Source organism: Bos grunniens, chromosome 15 (genome assembly GCF_055505025.1).
Source record: "Bos grunniens cultivar Pamir isolate PY7600 chromosome 15, Bosgru_T2T1.0, whole genome shotgun sequence".
NCBI classification, from domain to species: domain Eukaryota; kingdom Metazoa; phylum Chordata; class Mammalia; order Artiodactyla; family Bovidae; genus Bos; species Bos grunniens.
In genome coordinates this window covers 49229864-49250357 of record NC_141179.1, presented here as the reverse complement: position 1 = coordinate 49250357, position 20494 = coordinate 49229864, and the positions used below count along the sequence as shown (strand labels likewise).

General features: G+C 38.3%; 1 protein-coding gene across 1 annotated transcript; it reads left to right on the top strand.

The window, feature by feature from the left end:
- The first annotated feature begins 7969 nt into the window (after positions 1 to 7969).
- On the top strand, positions 7970 to 8962 carry LOC147358014 (olfactory receptor 52A1-like). Its single transcript, XM_086342022.1, has one exon. It carries the CDS (start codon positions 8012 to 8014, stop codon positions 8960 to 8962), a length of 951 nt encoding a protein of 316 aa, XP_086198148.1. The 5' UTR covers positions 7970 to 8011.
- The last annotated feature ends 11532 nt before the right edge of the window (positions 8963 to 20494 follow it).

The following is a 20494-nucleotide window of genomic DNA, read 5'->3' as shown; positions in this document are numbered from 1 at the left end:
ACACATTAATTGACTTTCTGTGTCTGTGATTTCTCATCTCTGGACATCTTATGTAAGTGAAATGAAACAATATTTGGCCTTTGAGTCTGGTTTCTTTGACTTAGAATAATGTTCTCAAGATTCATTTGAGTTGTAGCATAAATAATAATTTCATTTACTTTCATACTTGAATGATATTCTATTGCATCAGGTACCTGAGTCTACTCTTGCACCAGGAAGCAGATCTCTGGCCATCTTATCTATAGTCCTCTTCTCTCTCTGCTTGGTAAGGATGTCCATCTTTATTCAAAAAATTCCGCAAAAAGTATAAGCATGTCTAGACCCTTTAGATTTATATTCCCCAGATTTCATTTAAATTTATTTCTTTTTATTTGATGATGTGCACTGGTTTTGTGTTTTTTTTTTTTTTCTGGTACAAATCCTCAGCTATGGCTGATTTCAATCTGCTGATATGAATCACTGAGTGTCCAGATGCAAAGATGTACACACACCCTGACCCTGGCTGAGCTGGATTCCTTCATATAACTGCCCTCGATCCTATACCATTGCTTTCTCTGGGAGGATGATAAGTTTATGGCAGTTGAATATGAGGATGTGGTCAGAGAGTCTTAATTCAAAGGGAACAGGACTACTGAATGGGGTCTGACCCAATGACACAGGACAAAACCAGAGTGACTTCAAGTCAGGTCATCAGGTAATCCAGGGTTTTTAGCCTCTTTCTTGCATTCTTCAATGAATCAAAGTTTATTCCTTTCATAATATTAAAGCTTAAAATCCTATTGGAAGGCACAAAGTCTTCTTTCAAGCTAGTAAATACCTGTCATAAATAACAGTTTCAGGTTGGGAAGTTGATATCAATTTGTGAAAATATATACAATCCTTTCATAATAATTCTGAATATGACTGGAACAACTTGGAGAGAGATAATTTGGATACTGGAAAGATTTGTGTAATCAGCTCTTGCATGGAAGAAACTCAGAAATTTAACTGAGGCTCTGAGGTGAATGTTCCAAAGTCAGCACCTATTAGGACCCTAAATAAGTCAGTGACCTTAAATAAGAAATATAGAATTAGATTAAAAACATATTATTTTATTTCTCTGTCAGTATGTCTATGCTGACTAGTTTGAATATCTCAAGCTGTTTTTATTTACCTTTATTGTCCCATTATTTTTGTAAATAAGTGTCACTGATTTGTTTTGTCTGGTCTTCAGCACTGTCTTTTCTTAGGAATTTTAAAAAAGAGGCTCATTTTGGTTCCCAGTCCTAAAATAAAACCAAAGTTTGAGAGTTATTTTTAGATGCTAAACCAACCATTAGAGAAAAAAATCTTGTATGTTCTGAATGATAGTGTGCTTTCTTTTCCATCCTTGCCCCCAGTGAAATTTAACACGCACTAGAGATTTGTGAAAACCAGTCCCCAGGTGCATCCTATAGTATAAAACATTCACTCTTCACATCTGAAACGTTAGAACATTTTCTCCTTTATGGCTTTGTGTATTATCACAGATGATCCCTGGTAAGTCACTGTGGATAGAGATTCAGCACTGATTATGGGAAACTGAAGGGTTGGTTTCAAAAAGAATGAGTATGCCATGTGATCCAATATAGTTCCAGGATGAAAATTTTAAAAAAAGCTATACAGTCTTATAGTAGTTGAGTATTCAATCACTAGGGAGATGTGTCCCATGTTTTTCACAGCATTTTTGGATCAGTTAATGCTACACTTGGTGACAAGTTGTAAAGCAAGTTTGAAAAAAGAAAGATTTTTGGAGAATATCTGTGTTGATAGATGAATGGAAAGCCTGTTTGTTAAAAGGTCAGGAAATTACACATGCTCAGACTGGAAAAGATGCAGGAAAAAAGATACCCATCAAGTAATTCTGTAGAAATGCTCTTTCACATAAAGGACTCATTTAATATCTCAAGATATTTGTGAGAAAAAGATAAATTAATTGATTAATAGCTGGCATTTATTGACAGATCAATGCACCTTATGATTCCTTCCAAATATTTAGATGGATTATATCATGTAATACAATCACATCATAATTTGTTTCTATCCATGATATTTCTTTATAATAAAGAAACTAGACAATGTAAAATTTCATAACTGAGTACAGGGCAGGCAAAGCTAAGTAGGACCATCCAGGATTTAAATTCCTTTGAGTGGCTTCAGATTTTTGACAATTGACAGCCATGACCCATGGCTAATGTGTATCATTGGAGCATATATTTGAGACTTTAAAATTTTTAAAAAGAGGCAATTTAAGGTTCATTTTAAAGAATATCTATTTGTCATCTGGAGCTTTCCTAAAACATGATAAGCTATTTCAGAAAACAAAAAGAGTCCTCTGTATTCACTGGAGTACTTGAGACAGAGATCAGTGGATGAATGAGATCAGTGGAGACATTCAAGAGGAAATATTCCTGAGATTGTAGAGAGTATGGGATTAGAGTCCTGGATTCCTTAAATCTTTTAGATCGTGGGATTTAGGTTGATTTAAAATTGGAGTTGTAAGGAATACTAATAATTCAGATTTTGTGCTATAAAATGACCGAGGTATATTTACCCAAGCTTATGAATTTCAAGAGTTTAAGATATCTTTATCCAGTTTCTAAACACACAGAGTGTCTTTCAGCTTGTCTTTTGTCATTCATTGCTGTAAATCTCAAACCACACACTTTTAACCTCATCTCCTCTAATTTCTGCTACATAAGACAATGAGTTTTGCATATTTTCCATTCTTATTATTCTTTTGCTGTATCACATTACTTTACGATATATTTATGCACTGTCACAAGTGTGTTTGTGACTAGATCCATTTACACTTAGCTACCACGTTTTTCAAGCCACTAATTAACTTCCCAGCAGATGATATTTTTTTATCTTCTACAGAAACCTATTCTTCAACCCCCAAATGAAAAATTAAATGGTTTAAAATACTAACTTCACATGTAATATTCAATCCTTTATATTAACCGTCATTTCTGCTTATGAACTGATTTATATGTGATAAATGTTTATTGATATACAGCCTCACCATATCTCACAGGCTTCTGTGATTTTTGTACAAACTATCTTGGAGTACCCTTCTCCATCTCTTTTATCTGGTTAATTTCTATTGAAAAGTGATTCCCTTTTATAAGCAATTTATTCTGCACATTTGGATTAACTCATAAAACTATCAATTCTTATACATTAAAAACTGTTTGTTTGTTTTTTTCCTGCTGCATAAAACTGTACAACAATGCTTAGCAACTGAGGTGGTGTGCTATTCCTTTCACATCCAGGAGATATTTGGTGATACCTGAATATATTTTTCATTGCCAACACAAGAAAAAACTACTGACATCCAATGTTTAGAAAAGAAGAATGTTGCTAAACCTTCTACAATGCAGAAAATTACCCCAAAACAAAAAATTGATCTGAACTACATGTCAACTGCACCAAGGTTAGCAAACCCAGGGCTTCCCTGGTGGATCAGATAGTAAAGGCTCTGCCTGTGATGCAGGAGACCCAGGTTCAATCCTTGGGTCTGGAAGATCCCTTGGAAAAGGAAATGGCAACCCACTCCATTACTCTTGCCTGGAAAATCCCATGACAGAGGAACCTGGTAGGTTACAGTCCATGTGGTCACAGAGTCAGACGTGACTGAGTAATTTCACTTTTTTCTTTTCTTTAGGAAGCCCTGCCCTAGAAGAGTATCATCAGGACTCATAAAGTTGTGTCAATGAAAAAAGTAATCTAAGAAGTGGAAAATTTTATTTGTGCCCAATTGAACATTGAGCTTCCCTGGTGGCTCAGATGGAGAAAATTCTGCCTGCCATTTGGAAGACCCAGGTTTGATCCCTAAGTTGGGAAGATCCCCTATGGAAGGGAATGGTTACCCACTTAAGTATTCTTGCCTGGAGAATTACTTGGATAGAGGCGCCTGACAAACTATAGTCCATAGGGTAACAAAGAGTCATATAACAGAGTGACTAACACGTTACCACTCCTGTACAAGCTGCCTCTCTTCACTCTCCATCTCTTAAAGTCTTCCTTGGTGACTCAGATGGTAAAAAAAATCCCCTAGGAGACCTAGATTCAAAGAAAGTAAGGGAAAACCACTAGGCCATTCAGGTATGACCCAAATCAAATCCCTTATGATTATACAGTGAAAGTGACAAATAGATTCAAGGGATTAGATCTCATAGACAGGGTGCCTGAAGAACTATGGACAGAGGTTCACAACATTGGACAGGAGGCATTGATCAAAACCATCCCAAGAAAAATAAATGCAAGAAGCCAAAATGGTTGTCTGAGGAGGCCTTAAAATAGCTAAGAAAAGAAGAGAAATGAAAGACAAGGACAAAAAGAAAGATATAACCAACTGAATGCAGAGTTCTAAAGAATAACAAGGAAAGATAAGAAAGCTTTCTTAAGAGAACAATGAAAAGAAAGAGGAAAACAATGGATTGAGAAAGAGTAAAGATATCATCAAGAGAATTAGAGATACTAAGTGAACACTTCATGCAAAGATGGGCACAATAAAGGACAGAAATGGCAAGGACCTAACAGAAGCAGAAGATATTAAGAAGACATGGCAAGAATACACAGAAAAACAATATAAAAAAATGTCTTAATGACCCAAATAACCACAATGGTGAGGTCATTCACCTAGAGCTAGAATCCGGCAGTGTGAAGTCGAGTGTGCCTTAGGAAGCATTACTACAAACAAACCTAGTAGAGGTGATGAAATTCCAGCTGAGCTATTTAAAATCCTAAAAGATGATGTTATTAAAGTGCTGCACTCAATATGCTCCCAATTTTGGAAAACCTGACAACATTTTTGTTTGTTGAGTTGTCCACAACAGCCACAAGACTGGAAAAGGTCAGTTTTCATTCCAATCCCAAAGAACGGCAATGCCAAAAAATGTTCAAATTACTGAACAGCTGTACTCATTTCACATACTAGTGAGGTAATGCTCAAGATCATTCAGCTAGGCTTGAACAGTACGATAAGTGAAAACTTCCACATGTACCAGCTGGATTTAGAAAAGGCAGAGGAACCAGAGATCAAATTGCCAACATCTGTTGGATCATAGGAAAAAGCAAGAGAATTCCAGAAAAATATCCACTGTGCTTCATTGATTTGGCTAAAGCCTTTGACTGTGTGGATCACAACAAACTGTGGAAAATTCTTCAAGAGATGAGAATATCAGACCACCTTACCTGCCTCCTGAGAAATCTGTATGCTGGCCAAGAAGCAACATTTAGAGCCAGAGATGGAGCAATGGACTGGTTCAAAATTGGAAAATGAGTACATCAACTCTGTGTATTGTCACCTTGTTTCTTTAACTTACATGCAGTGTACATCATGTGAAATACTGAACTGTATGAAGCACAAGCTAGAATCAAGATTGCTGGGAGAAATATCAATAACCTCAGATATGCAGATGATACCACCTTAATGGCAGAAAGTGAAGAGGGCCTAAAGAGCCTCTTGATGAAGGTGAAAGAAGAGAGTAAAAAATTGGCCTAAAACTCAACATTCAAAAAACGAAGATGATGACATCTCGTCCCATCACTTCGTGGCAAATAGATGGGGAAACAATTGAAGCAGTGACAGATCTTATTTTCTTGGGCTCCAAGATCACTGCTGATGGTGACTGCACCCATGAAATTGAATGACAACTGCCTTTTTGGAAGAAAGCTTATGACAAACCTAGACATCTTATTAAAAAACAGAGACATCACTTTGCTAACAAATGTCCATCCAGTCAAAGATATGGTTTTTCCAGTAGTCATGTATGGGTGTGAGAGTTGGACCATAAAGAAGGCTGAGGGCCAAAGAATTGATGCCATTTAATTGTGATGTTGGAGAAGACTCTTGAGAGTCCCTTGGGCTTCAAGGAGATCAAACCAGTCCATCCTAAAGGAAATCAACCCTGAATATTCAATGAAAGAACTGATACTGAAGCTGAAGTTTCAGTACTTTGGCCACCTGACGGGAAGAACTGACTCATTGGAAAAAACCTTGATGATGGGAAAGATGGAGGGCAGGAGGAGAAGAGGATGACAGAGGGTTACATGGCTGAATGGTATCACTGACTTGATGGACATGAGCTTGAGCAAGCTCTGGGAGATAATGGACAGGGAAGCCTGGTGTACTGCAGTTCATGGCATGGTAAAGAGTCAGGGATAACTTAGTGACTGAACAACAAATTGAAGATTATAAACCAGGAACATCATCTCATAAAGCTCTGAGAACTGTACCCCCTATTAGAAGCACAGCATAGTTATATAAAATTTTTGAAACAGAGAGATGTACTTTAAGTGATGTATTATTGATAGTTTACAGTATTCACATCTGCAAGTACTATTTGGTTGGTTGTTGTGACCCCTTACAAGATCATGAATCCCATTTTCATGCTCCCATTACACAGCAACCATTAAGTATTCCAGATTATCTATTTCATGAAGAATCCATGACCCTCAATTAGGCAATTTTCATATTAATGGCAGCTATGTGAAAGTCACTTAGTCATGTCAGACTCCTTATGAACCCATGGACTACACAGTCTATGAAATTCTCAGGCCAGAATTCTGGAGTGGGTAGCCTTTCCCTTCTTCAGGGACTCTTCCTAACCCAGGGATCGAATCCAGGTTTCCTACTTTGCAGGTGGATTTTTTTACCAACTGAGTTACCAGGGAAGCCCAAGTATTCCAGATTATCTATTTCATGAAGAATACATGAGCCTCAATTAGGAAATTCTCATATTAATGGCCATTACGGACATTTTAAACCCAAGAAACAGCCTGTATTTCAGTCAAGTTACATTTTTGCCCATGCCCTACACCCCTGAGCCATTAAGAATGAGTTCTCTTGCCATTGCTGCTGCTGTTTCCCTTATGTCCTAGAGATTCCCTCTCCTCTAGGTATCTTATACTACATATAAAAGAAATTTTTTAATCTTTGATTTGAAATCTTTAATTTTTAAGCACATGATAAATTTTATGTAACTCAGCTTTTATAAATATAAGCAAAAACAGTAGTTTTATTAGAAATGTAAAATGTAACAAAGAACTTTTGCCCAAATTTGCTAAGTGCACATGGATTTGAATGACCTTTCCTTCAACTCTTCCTTCACATTCTCATAAAGGACTACCAAACTTACATAAAGACAGAGTGCATTGATTGGTAGATACACATATTATGCTTTTGAATGACAAGAGTTTCTACCTCTATCATCTTTAATAGGGAATTTTTCATTCTAATATATTAATCAGAGATTGTGTATTTGCTGGTCCAAGCCAACCATGCCTGATTTAGAGACAACTTAGAAAAAGAGATGCTTTCCAAGTGGTCCTAGTGGTAAAGAACCCGCCTGCCAATGCAGGGGACTTAAGAGATGAAGGTTCTATCCCTGAGTCAGGAAGATCCCCTGGAGGAGGTTATGGCAAAACACTCCAGTATTCTTGCCTGGAGAATCCCATGGACAGAGGATCCTGGTAGGTACAGTCCTTGTGGTCATATAGACTCGGACATGACGGAAGTGACTTAGCAAGTAGCCAATAGAGAAAAACAGACTAGTAAAGCTGTTAACTGAACTATGTAATGTGGAGAGATTCATTAAATTCTGATTAAAATGCAACTTTCACACAATATAAACAAGTCTATTTTCTTTGCCCACAGGTCTGGAATGAACTAATAGTCAACACAGCAGTTTATTTCCCAATTCAGTTGTTTTTCAGGTTTTAAAGCATTGCCCAGCTCTGCACATAACATTTTATTGTGGTACAAGAACTGTGATACTGTGTCTGTGGATGTCTTTCCTAAAAACAGTGATGTCTCTCTGTTGACCTATGTTTTACGCTTTACATGTAAATGAGACTGATGATATTATCCAAGATTTCTGCATAAATCAGAAAGACTCAACATGATGATTTGGGGCAAAAACAGGAAGATGGAAAGAAAGTAGAATTGAATGAGAAACTTGGGTTTGCATCAGGAGACTCAAGGATTATGTCCATTTCCAACGTTACAATCTTCATGCCTTCTGTGTTGACCCTTATAGGGATCCCAGGCCTAGAGTCTGTGCAGTGCTGGATTGGGATTCCATTTTGTGCCATGTATCTAATCGCTATGATTGGAAATTTCTTGCTTTTGATTATCATCATATCAGAACACAGCCTCCATCAGCCCATGTATATTTTCCTAGGCATGCTAGGAGTCACAGATATTGCTCTCAGCACAAGCATTGTGCCCAAGATGCTTGGAATCTTCTGGTTTCATGTAACAGAGATATATTTTGATTCTTGCTTGCTTCAAATGTGGCTCATCCACGCATTTCAGTGCACAGAATCAGGCATCCTCCTAGCCATGGCCCTGGACCGCTATGTAGCCATCTGTTATCCTCTCAGACATGCTGCCATCTTCTCTCACCAGTTAGTCACTCAAATAGCAGCTATGGTAACACTCAGGGCTGCCGTTCTTGTAACACCATGCCTAATACTGATAAAGTTTCGATTACAGTTTTACCATACAACAGTCATCTCTCATTCCTACTGTGAACATATGGCTGTTGTGAAACTGGCTGCAGAAAATATCAGGGTCAACAAAATCTGTGGTTTGTTTGTGGCCTTCACTGTTGCTGGGCTTGACATTGTATTAATCACGTTGTCCTACATACAGATATTCATCACAGTTTTTCGTTTGCCTCAGAAGGAGGCTAGGATGAAAGCATTCAACACTTGTGTCGCTCACATCTGTGTCTTCCTCCAGTTCTACTCCCTTGGTTTCTTCTCCTTCTTTGCACATAGATTTGGTTCTCACATCCCTCCTTACATTCACATCCTCTTTTCTAGCACTTATCTGCTAGTCCCTCCATTTCTCAATCCACTTGTCTATGGTGCAAAGACCAAGCAGATCCGTGTCCCTATGGTAAAAATATTTTGTTCCAAAAATTTACTGTGAGAAAAGCTTTTATGTTTACCTTTTTGTGAATAGCAACATTATTTCACAACATGATAAAACAAAAAGTCCTTGTTATTGGAAATGCTCAAGTTTTCTATCTAATGTTTTTCAACTTGCCATCATGTTTGCTATTAGCTATTAGAGCATGAAAGCAGTCAATAGGATTGTGGATCTTAGCTGGATGAGAGTGAGAAACTAAAGGAGGAAAATAGTGAATGTTTCTCTTTTAAATTTCTCTTTCTTTTGTTTTTTAGTATGTGCTCGAGTGTCCTCTTATAAATATCCACCTCTGGAAAGATTCACAAATTATGGATCTCTCAATGAATTTAGATACACCCAAGGCTTAATGTTCTGCAATGTCCAGACACTCAATAAATCTAGTTCTTGATTTTGTTTCTTGGTCATCTGGGTCTTCTTAAAAAAAAAAAAAAATGGAGGAAGTATATGTTACTCTTCTTATCAAAAACAAAACAAAAGAGAAATTCTGTCTTTATGTTAGTAATGAGAAAATAAAGTCTAAAAATTTCAGTATATTTTCAGGGTCATTCAGGAAGTTATAGGCACAAAAAGCATGAGCAGTAAAGTGCTTGATTTTCCACAACAGCACTTTTTCTGCTGTTTTCATCATTTACTTTCTATTAATTCATCTAATGTTATTAAAATCTTAGGCCATTATAAATACTATGCTACAGAATAGCAGCATAATGGCAAATTTGACACAGTGATTAATTATATTGCATTTATAAACTTTGTAGCCTTCTTATATTTCTTAGCAAATAAGAGGAAAAGAGACACATGACAGTAATAGAGAAATGGTTGTAGAATGCACAAATAAATCTCCAGATTTTATAGGAAATTAAATACCTAGAGGACCAGAGTGTCAGTCTCTCACATTGTGAGAAACATCCAATCTTCATGGGAATTTTATTGTTCTGACTCCCTTGGGTCCAGGTGTGGAAAGTCACACTATACTCTCCCAAGATCCGGGAATAAGGAAGCTACAGAACAAATCATGAATGCCCTCCCTCTCTAAAATGCTAAGATTGGAGCAGGAAATGGGAAAATCATGGGCAGGAGAGATGATAGTCAGTAGTAGCGGTAGAGACAAATACAACTTGGTAAGCCTTGGCAACTACTAGTAACTTAGTGAATTTTTCTTCAGCTTTAGGTTTTAACTACAATTCTGGGAAAACAGAAAAAAAAATTTAATTCTATATTATCTTCTCTATGAAATGGATACTAAAAATCAACCTTTAATTTATAGCCTAAAGTTTTATCCTATCATAGCAAAGGAGATTTTAGCAATTTGGGAAACTATTCCAGAACAGTTTTCAGTTAACAATAAGTAAAGGTGTACCTTAGGGCAGGTAATTTGACAACACTAATTAAAATTTAAAATGTGTACAATCTTCGGCGCCAGGAAACCTCAGTTCAGTTCAGTTCAGCTCTCAGGCATGTCAGACTCTTTGCGACCCCATGGACTTCAGCACGCCAGGCTTCCCTTGTCTATCACCAACTCCTGGGGCTTGCTCAAGCTCATGTCCATTGAATGGGTGATGCCATCCAACCATCTCATCCTCTGTCACCCCCTTCTCCTGCCCCCAGTCTTTCCCAGAATCAGGGTATTTTCCAATGAGTCAGTTCTTTACATCAGATGGCCAAAATATTGGAGTTTCAGCTTCAGCATCTGTCCTTTCAATGAATAGTCAGGACTGATTTCCTTTAGGATGGACAGGTTCATCTCTTTGCAGTCCAAGGGACTGTCAAGAGTCTTCTCCAACACCACAGTCCAAAAGCATCAATTCTTCTGCACTTAACTTTCTTTATGATCCAACTCTCACATCCATACACGACTATTGGAAAAACCATAGCTTTGACTAGACAGACCTTTGTCAGCAAAGTAATGTCTCTGTTTTTTAATATGCTGTCTAGGTATGTCTTAGCTTTTCTTCCAAGGAGCCAGTGTCTTTTAATTTCAGAGCTGCAGTCACCATCTGCAGTGATTTGGAGGCCAGGAAAATAAAGTCTGTCATAGTTTCCATTGTTTCCATTGTTTCTAAATGTCATGAAGTGATGGGACCAGATATCATGATCTTTGTTTTTTGAGTTTTAAGCCAGCTTTTTCACTCTCCTCTTTTACTTTCATCAAGAGACTCTTTAGTTCCCTTTTGCTTTTTGCAATATAACTGGTATTATCTGCATTTCTGATGATATTTCTTTTAAGCCAGCTTTTTCACTCTCCTCTTTTACTTTCATCAAGAGGCTCTTTAGTTCCCTTTCACTTTTTGCCATATGGGTGGTATTATCTGCATTTCTGATGATATTTCTCCCTGCAATCTTGATTCCAGATTGTGCTTCCTCCAGCCTGGCATTTCCCATGATGTACTCTGCATATAAGTTACATAAACAGGGTGACAATGTACAGCCTTGATGTATTCCTTTCCCAATTTGGAAACAGTCATTGTTCCATGGCCGGTTTTAACTGCTGCTTTTTGACCTGCATACAGATTTCTCAGGAGGCAGGTAAGGTGGTCTGGCATTCCCATCTCTTGAAGAATTTTCCACAGTTTGTTTTGATCCACACAGTCAATGGCTTTGGTGTAATCAATGAAGCCAAAGGAGATGTTTTCCTGGAACTCACTTGCTTTTTCTATGATCCAACGGACATTGGCAATTTGATCTCTGGTTCCTCTGACTTTTCTAAGTCCAGCTTGAACATCTGGAAGTTTTTGACTGACGTACTGTTGAAGCCTAGCTTGGAGAATTTTGAGCAGTAACTTGCTACAGTGTGAGATGAGTACAATTGCATGGTAGTTTGAATAATCTTTGGCATTGCCTTTCTTTGGGATTGGAATGAAAACTGACCTGTTCCAGCCCTGTGGCCATTGCTGAGTTTTCCAAATTTGCTGGCATATTGAGTGCATAATTTAACAGCATCATCTTTAAAATTTAAAATAGCTCAACTGAAATTCCATCACCTCCACTAGCTTTATTCGTAGTGATGCTTCCTAAGGCTCACTTAACTTCACACTCTAGAATGTCTGACTCTAGGTGAGTGATCACACCATCATGGTTATCTTGGTCATGAAGGTCTATTTTGTGTAGCTCTCCTGTGTATTCTTGCCACTTCTTAATATCTTCTGATTCTGTTAGATCCACACCATTTCTGTCCTTTATTGTGCCCTTCTTGCATGAAATGTTCCCTGGGTGTCTCTAAATTTCTTGAAGAGATATCTATCATTCCCATTCTATTTTTTTTTTTTTCCCATTTCTTTGCATTGATCACTGAAGAAGGCTTTCTTATCTCTCCTTGCTATTCTTTGGAACTCTGAATTCAGATGGGTATATCTTTGCTTTTCTTCCTTGCCTTTAGCTTTTCTTCTTTTCCCAGCTATTTGTAATGCCTCCTCAGACAACCATTTTGCCTTTTTGCACTTTTTCCCCACCTTGGGAATGGTCTTGGTTACTGCCTCCTGTACAATGTCACAAGGCTCTGTCCATAGTTCTTCAGGTGCTCTTTCTATCAAATCTAATCCCTTGAATCTAATTGTCACTTCCACTGAATAATCATAAGGGCTTTGATTTAGGACACACCTGAATGGTCTAGTGGTTTTCCTACTTTCTTCCATTTAAGTCTGGATTTTTCAATAAGGAGTTCATGATCTGAGCCACAGTTCGCTCCCAGTCTTGTTTTTCCTGACACTATAGAGGTTCTTCATCTTTGGCTGCAAATTATATGATCAATCTGATTTTGGTATTGACTATCTGGTGATGTCCATGTCAAGTTGTCCCTTGTGTTGTTGGAAGATAGTGTTTTCCATGAACAGTGCATTCTCTTGGTAAAAACTTGCTATCCTTTGCCCTACTTCATTTTGTACTCCAAGGTCAAATTTGCCTGTTATTCCAGTTATCTCTTGATTCCTACTTTTCCATGCCAGACTTCTATGATGAAAAGGATAGCTTTTTTTGGTGTTAGTTCTAGAAGGTCTTGTAGGGCATCATAGAACTGTTCAACTTCAACTTCCTTGGCATTTCTAGTTGGGGCATAGATTTGGATTACTGTGATATTGAATGGAAATGAACAGAGATCATTCTGCCATTTTTGAGATTGCACCCAAGTACTACATTTAGTGGCCACAGGACTGGAAAAGGTCAGTTTTCACTCCAATCCCAAAGAAAGGTAATGCCAAAGAAGGCTCAAACTACCATACAATTGCACTCATCTCACATGCTAGTAAAGTAATGCTCAAAATTCTCCAAGCCAGGCTTCAGCAGTATGTGAACCATGAACTTCCAGATGTTCAAGCTGGTTTTAGAAAAGGCAGTGGAACAAGAGATCAAATTGCTTTATTGACTATGCCAAAGTCTTTGACTGTGTGGATCATAATAAACTGTGGAAAATTCTGAAAGAGATAGGAATACTATACCACCTGACCTGCCTCTTGAGAAACCTGTATGCAGGTCAGGAAGCAACAGTTAGAACTGGACATGGAACAACAGACTGGTTCCAAATAGGAAAAGGAGTACATCAAGGCTGTATATTGTCACCCTGCTTATTTAAATTATATTCATCATGAGAAATGCTGGGCTGGAGGAAGCACAAGATGGAATCAAGATTTCCGGGAGAAATATCAATAACCTCAGATATGCAGATGACACCACCCTTATGGCAGAAAGTGAAGAAGAACTGAACAGCGTCTGATGAAAGTGAAAGAGGACAGTGAAAAAGTTGGCTTAAAGCTCAACATTCAGAAAACGAAGATCATGGCATCTGGTCCCATCACTTCATGGGAAATAGATGGGGAAACAGTGGAAACAGTGTCAGACTTTATTTGGGGGGGGGCTCCAAAATCACTGCAGATGGTGATTGCAGCCATGAAATTAAAAGACACTACTCCTTGGAAGGAAAGTTACCAACCTAGATAGCATATTCAAAAGCAGATACATTACTTTGCTAACAAAGGTCCATCTAGTCAAGGCTATGGTTTTTCCAGTGGTCATGTATGGATGTGAGAGTTGGACTGTGAAGAAGGCTGAGCGCTGAAGAATTGATGCTTTTGAACTGTGGTGTTGGAGAAGACTTTTGAGATTCCCTTGGACTGCAAGGAGATCCAACCAGTCCATCCTAATGGAAATCAGTCCTGGACGTTCATTGGTAGGACTGATGTTGAAGCTGAAACTCCAACTTTTGGCCACCTGGTGCGAAAAACTGACTCTTTTGAAAAGACTCTGATGCTGGGAAAGGTTAAGGGCAGGAGGAGAAGGGGATGACAAAGGATGAGATGATTGGATGGCATCACCGACTCAATGGACATGGGTTTGGGTGAACTCTAGGAGTTGGTGATGGACAGGGAGGCCTGGCATGCTGCGGTTTGTTGGGTCACAAAGAGTTGGACATGACTGTGTGACTTAACCAAACTGAACTGAACTATATTTGAGACTTTTGTTGACTGTGAAAGTTACTCCATTTCTTTTATGGAATTATTGCCCACTCTAGTATATATAATGGTCATCTGAATTAAATTCACCCATCCGGTCCAATTTAGTTCACTGATTCTTAATATGTCGATGTTCATTCTTGCCATTTCCTGTTTCACCACTTCCAGTTCACCCTGATTCATGGATCTAAGATTCCAGGTTCCTATGTAATATTGTTCTTTACACCATTGGACTTACTTCCATCACCACTCACATCCACAACTGGGTGCTGTTTTTGGTCTGGCTACGTCTCTTCATTCTTTCTGGAGTTATTTCTCCACTCTTCTCTAGTAACATACTGGGCATCTACCAACCTGGGGAGTTCATCTTTCAGTGTCTTATCTTTTTGACTTTTTGTAATATTCATGGGGTTCTCAAAGCAATAGTATGAAGTGGTTTGCCATTGCTAGGAAACTTGGAAGACTACAAATCAAACTGCTAAGACTTGTTACCACTATAAGACTGAGGTGTGGAAGAACTGATCATTTTTATGTTAGTATCTCTGTAATTCTTAAAGTTTTTATATAAAGTACAAGAAAAAAAATTGCATAGACCTAAGATGAGTATCATGATGTCCAAATTGAAAATGAGGTGACTTTTTCTGGGATAGTAACAGCAACTTAAGCAATAAGAGATTAGAATAACAGACATAATACTGTTTTCAACCCTAAATTGTACTACTTTGAGAATTAAGAAATGATTCTTTGATGACATATAATATACTTCCTCAGCAATTAATAATTGCCTTTGGTGTCATCCAAAACAAATAATTATAAATCTCTTGAATATACATTCTCCCCAAATATACATATTTGTAAACCATTTCCTCAAGGTGTCACAACTGCTGGGTTTTATCAGACTTTAAATCTTTAGCGATCTGAGGGATGAAAAGTTGAGATATCATTGTTGATTAAAATTTTATTCCCTTATTAATAAGGTTGGACACATTTGCTATTTACTGACTGGGAAATATAATAGAGGGTAATTAAAAGTGGGAATTTTAAAGCAGTAGTCTTCAATCATTTTGGCTCTATACTCCCTAAAATTTTTGAAAACAGCTTTGTATTATTTATATTTTATGTTTTCATTTATAGTTTTCATTGTACATCTAAATGGATATAAAATACATTATTTTGTAATATTTTATTGCATATGTGATTTAAATATAATTCTGTTAAATCTCTGGATCTGCAGTGGAAAAATGCTAAATGCATACCCATTTTACAGCATTTAGTTCTCATTGTAGAAACCAGATTGACATTGTCAGAAAAAGTGTGAATTTATTCTTTAAGTCAAACATGTTAATATGCCCTCAAGATTTATGACCACTTTTAATTTTTTTTTATTTTTTAATTGAAGATAGTTGCTTTTCAGAATTTTGCTGTTTTCTATCAACATATGTCCTCTCCCTCTTGAAGTTCCCTCCCATCTCCCTCCTCATCCCACTCCAAGTTTGGTACAGAGCCCCTGTTTGAATTCCCTGAGACATATAGCAAATTCCCATTGGCTATCCTAAAGGTAATCAGTACTGAATATTCACTGAAAGGACTGATGCTGAAGCTGAAGCTCCAATTCTGTGGCCACCTGATGTGAAGAACTGACTCAGGAAAAGACCCTGTTGCTGGGAAAGATTGAGGGCAGGCGGAAAGGGGGCCAAAAGGATGAGATGGTTGGATGGCATCACTGACTTTGTGCACATGAGTTTGAGCAAGCTCCAGGAGTTGGTGATGGACAGGGAGGCCTGTCGTGCTGCGTCCATGGAGTCACAAAGAATCAAACACGACTAGGTGACTTACCTGAACTGTATTGAATCTATTTTACATCAGTTCAGTTCAGTCACTCAGTCGTGTCTGACTTTTCGACCCCATGAATTGCAGCATACCAGGCCTCCCTGTCCATCACCAACTCCTGGAGTTCACTCAAACTCACATCCATCGAGTCAGTGATGCCATCCAGCCATCTCATCCTCTGTCATCCCCTTCTCCTCCTGCCCCCAATCCCTCCCAGCATCAGAGTCTTTTCCAAGGAGTCAACACTTTGCATGAGGTGGCCAAAGTACTGGAGTTTCAGCTGTAGCATCATTCCTTCCAAAGACATCCCAGGGCTGATCTCCTTCAGAATGGACTGGTTGGATCTCCTTGCAGTCCAAGGGACTCTCAAGAGTCTTCTCCAACACCACAGTTCAAAGGCATCAATTCTTCGGCACTCAGCCTTCTTCACAGTCCAACTCTCACATCCATACATGACCACAGGAAAAACCATAGCCTTGACTAGATGGACCTTTGTTGGCAAAGTAATGTCTCTGCTTTTGAATATGCTATCTAGGTTAGTCATAACTTTCCTTCCAAGGAGTAAGCATCTTTTAATTTCATGGCTGCAGTCACCATCTGCAGTGATTTTGGAGCCCAAAAAAATAAAGTCTGACACTGTTTCCACTGTTTCTGCATCTATTTACCATGAAGTGATGGGACCAGATGCCATGATCTTTGTTTTCTGAATGTTGAGCTTTAAGCCAACTTTTTCACTCTCCTCTTTCACTTTTATCAAGAGGCTCTTTAGTTCTTCAGTTTCTGCCATTAGGATGGTGTCATCTGCATTATCCAAGGTTATTGATATTTCTCAGGCAATCTTGATTCCAGCTTATGCTTCACCCAGCCCAGTTTTCTCCTAATGTGTTCTGCATATAAGTTAAATAAGCAGGGTGACAATATACAGCCTTGATGTACTCCTTTTCCTATTTGGAACCAGTCTGTTGTTCCATGTCCAGTTCTAACTGTTGCTTCCTGACCTGCGTGCAGATTTCTCAGGAGGCAGGTCAGGTGGTCTGATATTCCCATCTCTTTCAGAATTTTCCGCAGGTTATTGTGATCCACACAAAGGCTTTGGCATAGTCAATATACAAAAATAGATGATGTTTTTCTGGAACTTTCTTGCTTTTTCAATGATCCAGTGGATGTTGGTGATTAGATCTCTGGTTCCTCTACCTTTCTAAAACCAGCTTGAACATCCAGAAGTTCATGGTTCACATACCACTGAAGCCTAGCTTGGAGAATTTTGAGCATTACTTTACTAGCATGTGAGATGAGTGCAACTGTATGGTAGTTTGAGCCTTCTTTGGCATTACCTTTCTTTGGGATTGGAATAAAAACTGACCTTTTCCAGTCCCATGGCTACTGTTGAGTTTTCCAAATTGCTGGCATATTAAGTGCAGCGCTTTCACAGCATCATCTTTCAGGATTTGCAATAGCTCAACTGGAATTCCATCACCTGGCTTTGTTCATAGCTATGCTTCCTAAAGTCCACTTGACTTTACATTCCAGGATGTCTGGCTTTAGGTGAGTGATCACACCACCATGATTATCTGGGTCGTAAGGCCTCCCCAGACAGTCATTTTGCTTTTTTGGATTTCTTTTTCTTGGAGATGCTCTTGATCCCTGTCTCCTCTACAATGTCACGAATCTCCATCCATAGTTCATTAGACACCCTATCAGATATAGTCCCTTAAATCTATTTCTCACTTCTACTATATAATCACAAGGGATTTGATTTAGGTCATACCTGAATGGTGTAGTGGTTTTCCCTACTTTCTTCAATTTAGTTCTGAATTTGGTAATAAGGAGTTCATGATCTGAGCCACAGTCAGCTTCTGGTCTTGTTTTTGCTGACTGCATAGTTTCTCCATCTTTGGCTTCAAAAAATATAATCAATCTGATTTTGGAGTTGATCATCTGGTGATGTCCACGTATAGAGTTTTCTCTTGTGTTGTTGGAAGAGGGTGTTTGCTATGACCAGTGTGTTCTCCTGGCAAAACTCTATTAGCCTTTGTCCTGCTTCATTCTGTATTCCAAGGCCCTATTTTCCTGTTACTCTTGGTATTTCCTGACTTCCTACTTTGCATTCCAGTCCCCTATAATGAAAAGGACATCTTTTTTGGGTGTTAGTTCTAGAAGGTCTTGTAGGTCTTCATAGACCTGTTCCACTTCAGCTTCTTCAGGATTATTGGGGCTTAGACTTGGATTATCATGATATTGAATGGTTTGCCTTGGAAATGAACATAGATCATTCTGTCGTTTCTGAGACTGCATCAAAGTACTGCATTTCAGACTCTCTTGTTGACTATGATGGCTACTCTATTTCTTCTAAGGGATTCTTTCCCACAGGAGTAGATATAATGGTCATCTGATTTAAATTCACCCATTCCAGTCCATTTTAGTTCACTGATTCCTAAAATATCGACATTCACTCTTGCCATATCCTGTTTGACCACTTCGAATTTACCTTGATTCATGGACCTAACATTCCAGATTCCTATGAAATATTGTTCTTTACAGCATCGGGCTTTACTTCCACCACAAGTCACATCCACAACTGGGTGTTGTTTTTGCTTTGGCTCCATCTCTCATTCTTTCTGGAGTTATTTCTCCACTGATCTCCAGTACCATATTGGGCACCTACCGACCTGTGGAGTTCTTCTTTCAGGGTCTCCTCTTTTTGCCTTTTCATATTGTTCATGGGGTTCTCAATGCAAGAATAATGAAGTGGTTTGCCATTCCGTTCTCCAGTGGGCCACATTTTGTCAGAACTCTCCACCATTACCCATCCATCTTGGCTGGCCCTACACAGCTTGGCTCATAGTTTCATTGAGTTAGACAAGGCTGTGATCCATGTGATTAAATTGGTTGGTTTTCTGTGATTGTGGTTTACATTATAGTTATATATGTATTAGTATACAATATTTATCTTTCTCTTTCTATGTCCACTTTTAATTCTTAGATATAAATAAGGAATGCAAGAAGAAGAAGAGAGAAATGAGGGTGATGAGTTAGGGAAAGAAAGAAATAAGGCAAGAAGGATATTAGTTTATGAGCAGAAGTTTGCTGAAAGCCCAACACTCTCTACCATCTTTTTCCTAATCTTGCCATCAGAGAAGAGACCCATGTTCATGAATTGTGCCTTTGTTAAGCATCCTAGAGGTTTTCACAACCTGGGAGAATGTGCCATAATCTTGTTAAGAAGAAGAAGGATATTGTGTAGAAAGGAAGCAAAAGTGGTTATAACATATGGATGACAATATCACCCTACCACATTGGATCTTTGTAGGGACTGAACATAAAAATACATTGTCTGGCACATAATAAAAATTTATAACATGTCTAAAAATATGTTAAAAAATATATATATATATATAATTTTGGGACTTCCCAGGTTGTGCTAGTGGCAAAGAACTCACTTGCCAATTCAGGAAACATAAGAGACACAGGTTTGATCCCTAGGTAAGGTAGATCCCCTGGGGAAGGAAATGGCAACCCACTCCATTATTCTTACCTGGAGAATCCCATGGACAGAGGAGCCTGGTACGTTACAGTCCATAGGGTCACAAAGCACAGATACTCATGCATGTGATGTTTTATGGTTTCAAATTTGCTATTTGTCAACAATCACAGAGGTGAACAAGTCTGACTCATCTGCATAAGAAACACTACAATTAATTTCTGCCTTGTTATATTGAGAGAAACTTCTTTGATCAGGCTCTATGAGATGGAATCAGTCAATGCTGAAGAATGAGAGTAGTCAATACACACAGGAACAGAGCTCAAAGCAAATCACATTCTACCTGATTATCTGAGTACTGCCCCTGAATAATAAATATTTTATCTGAATAAATAAAATCTTATATACTGAGAGAATTTATTGTGTTCAGAGTCAAAGTCCGAGTTAATAGTCCATCTCAATCCCTTATCAACTCTGTAAATTTAAGGAAGTAACAGAACTTTCAGAGCCTTTGTGAAATCATTTCTAAATCAGCGTCTCCTGATAATTATGAGGGTAATATATTACAATACAAATGCACTTCTTGTCTTTTTTTGAAAAGATTACCATTGATGTTTACATTACATTCTACTATTAATAGCATTAAGATCCATGCTGTGCTGTGCCCAGTCATGTCCAATTCTTTGTGACCCCATGGACGGTAACCTGCCAGGTTCCTCTGTCCATAAAATTTCCCCAGGCAAGAATATTGGAAGTGCTGCCATTTCCTTCTCCAGGGGATCT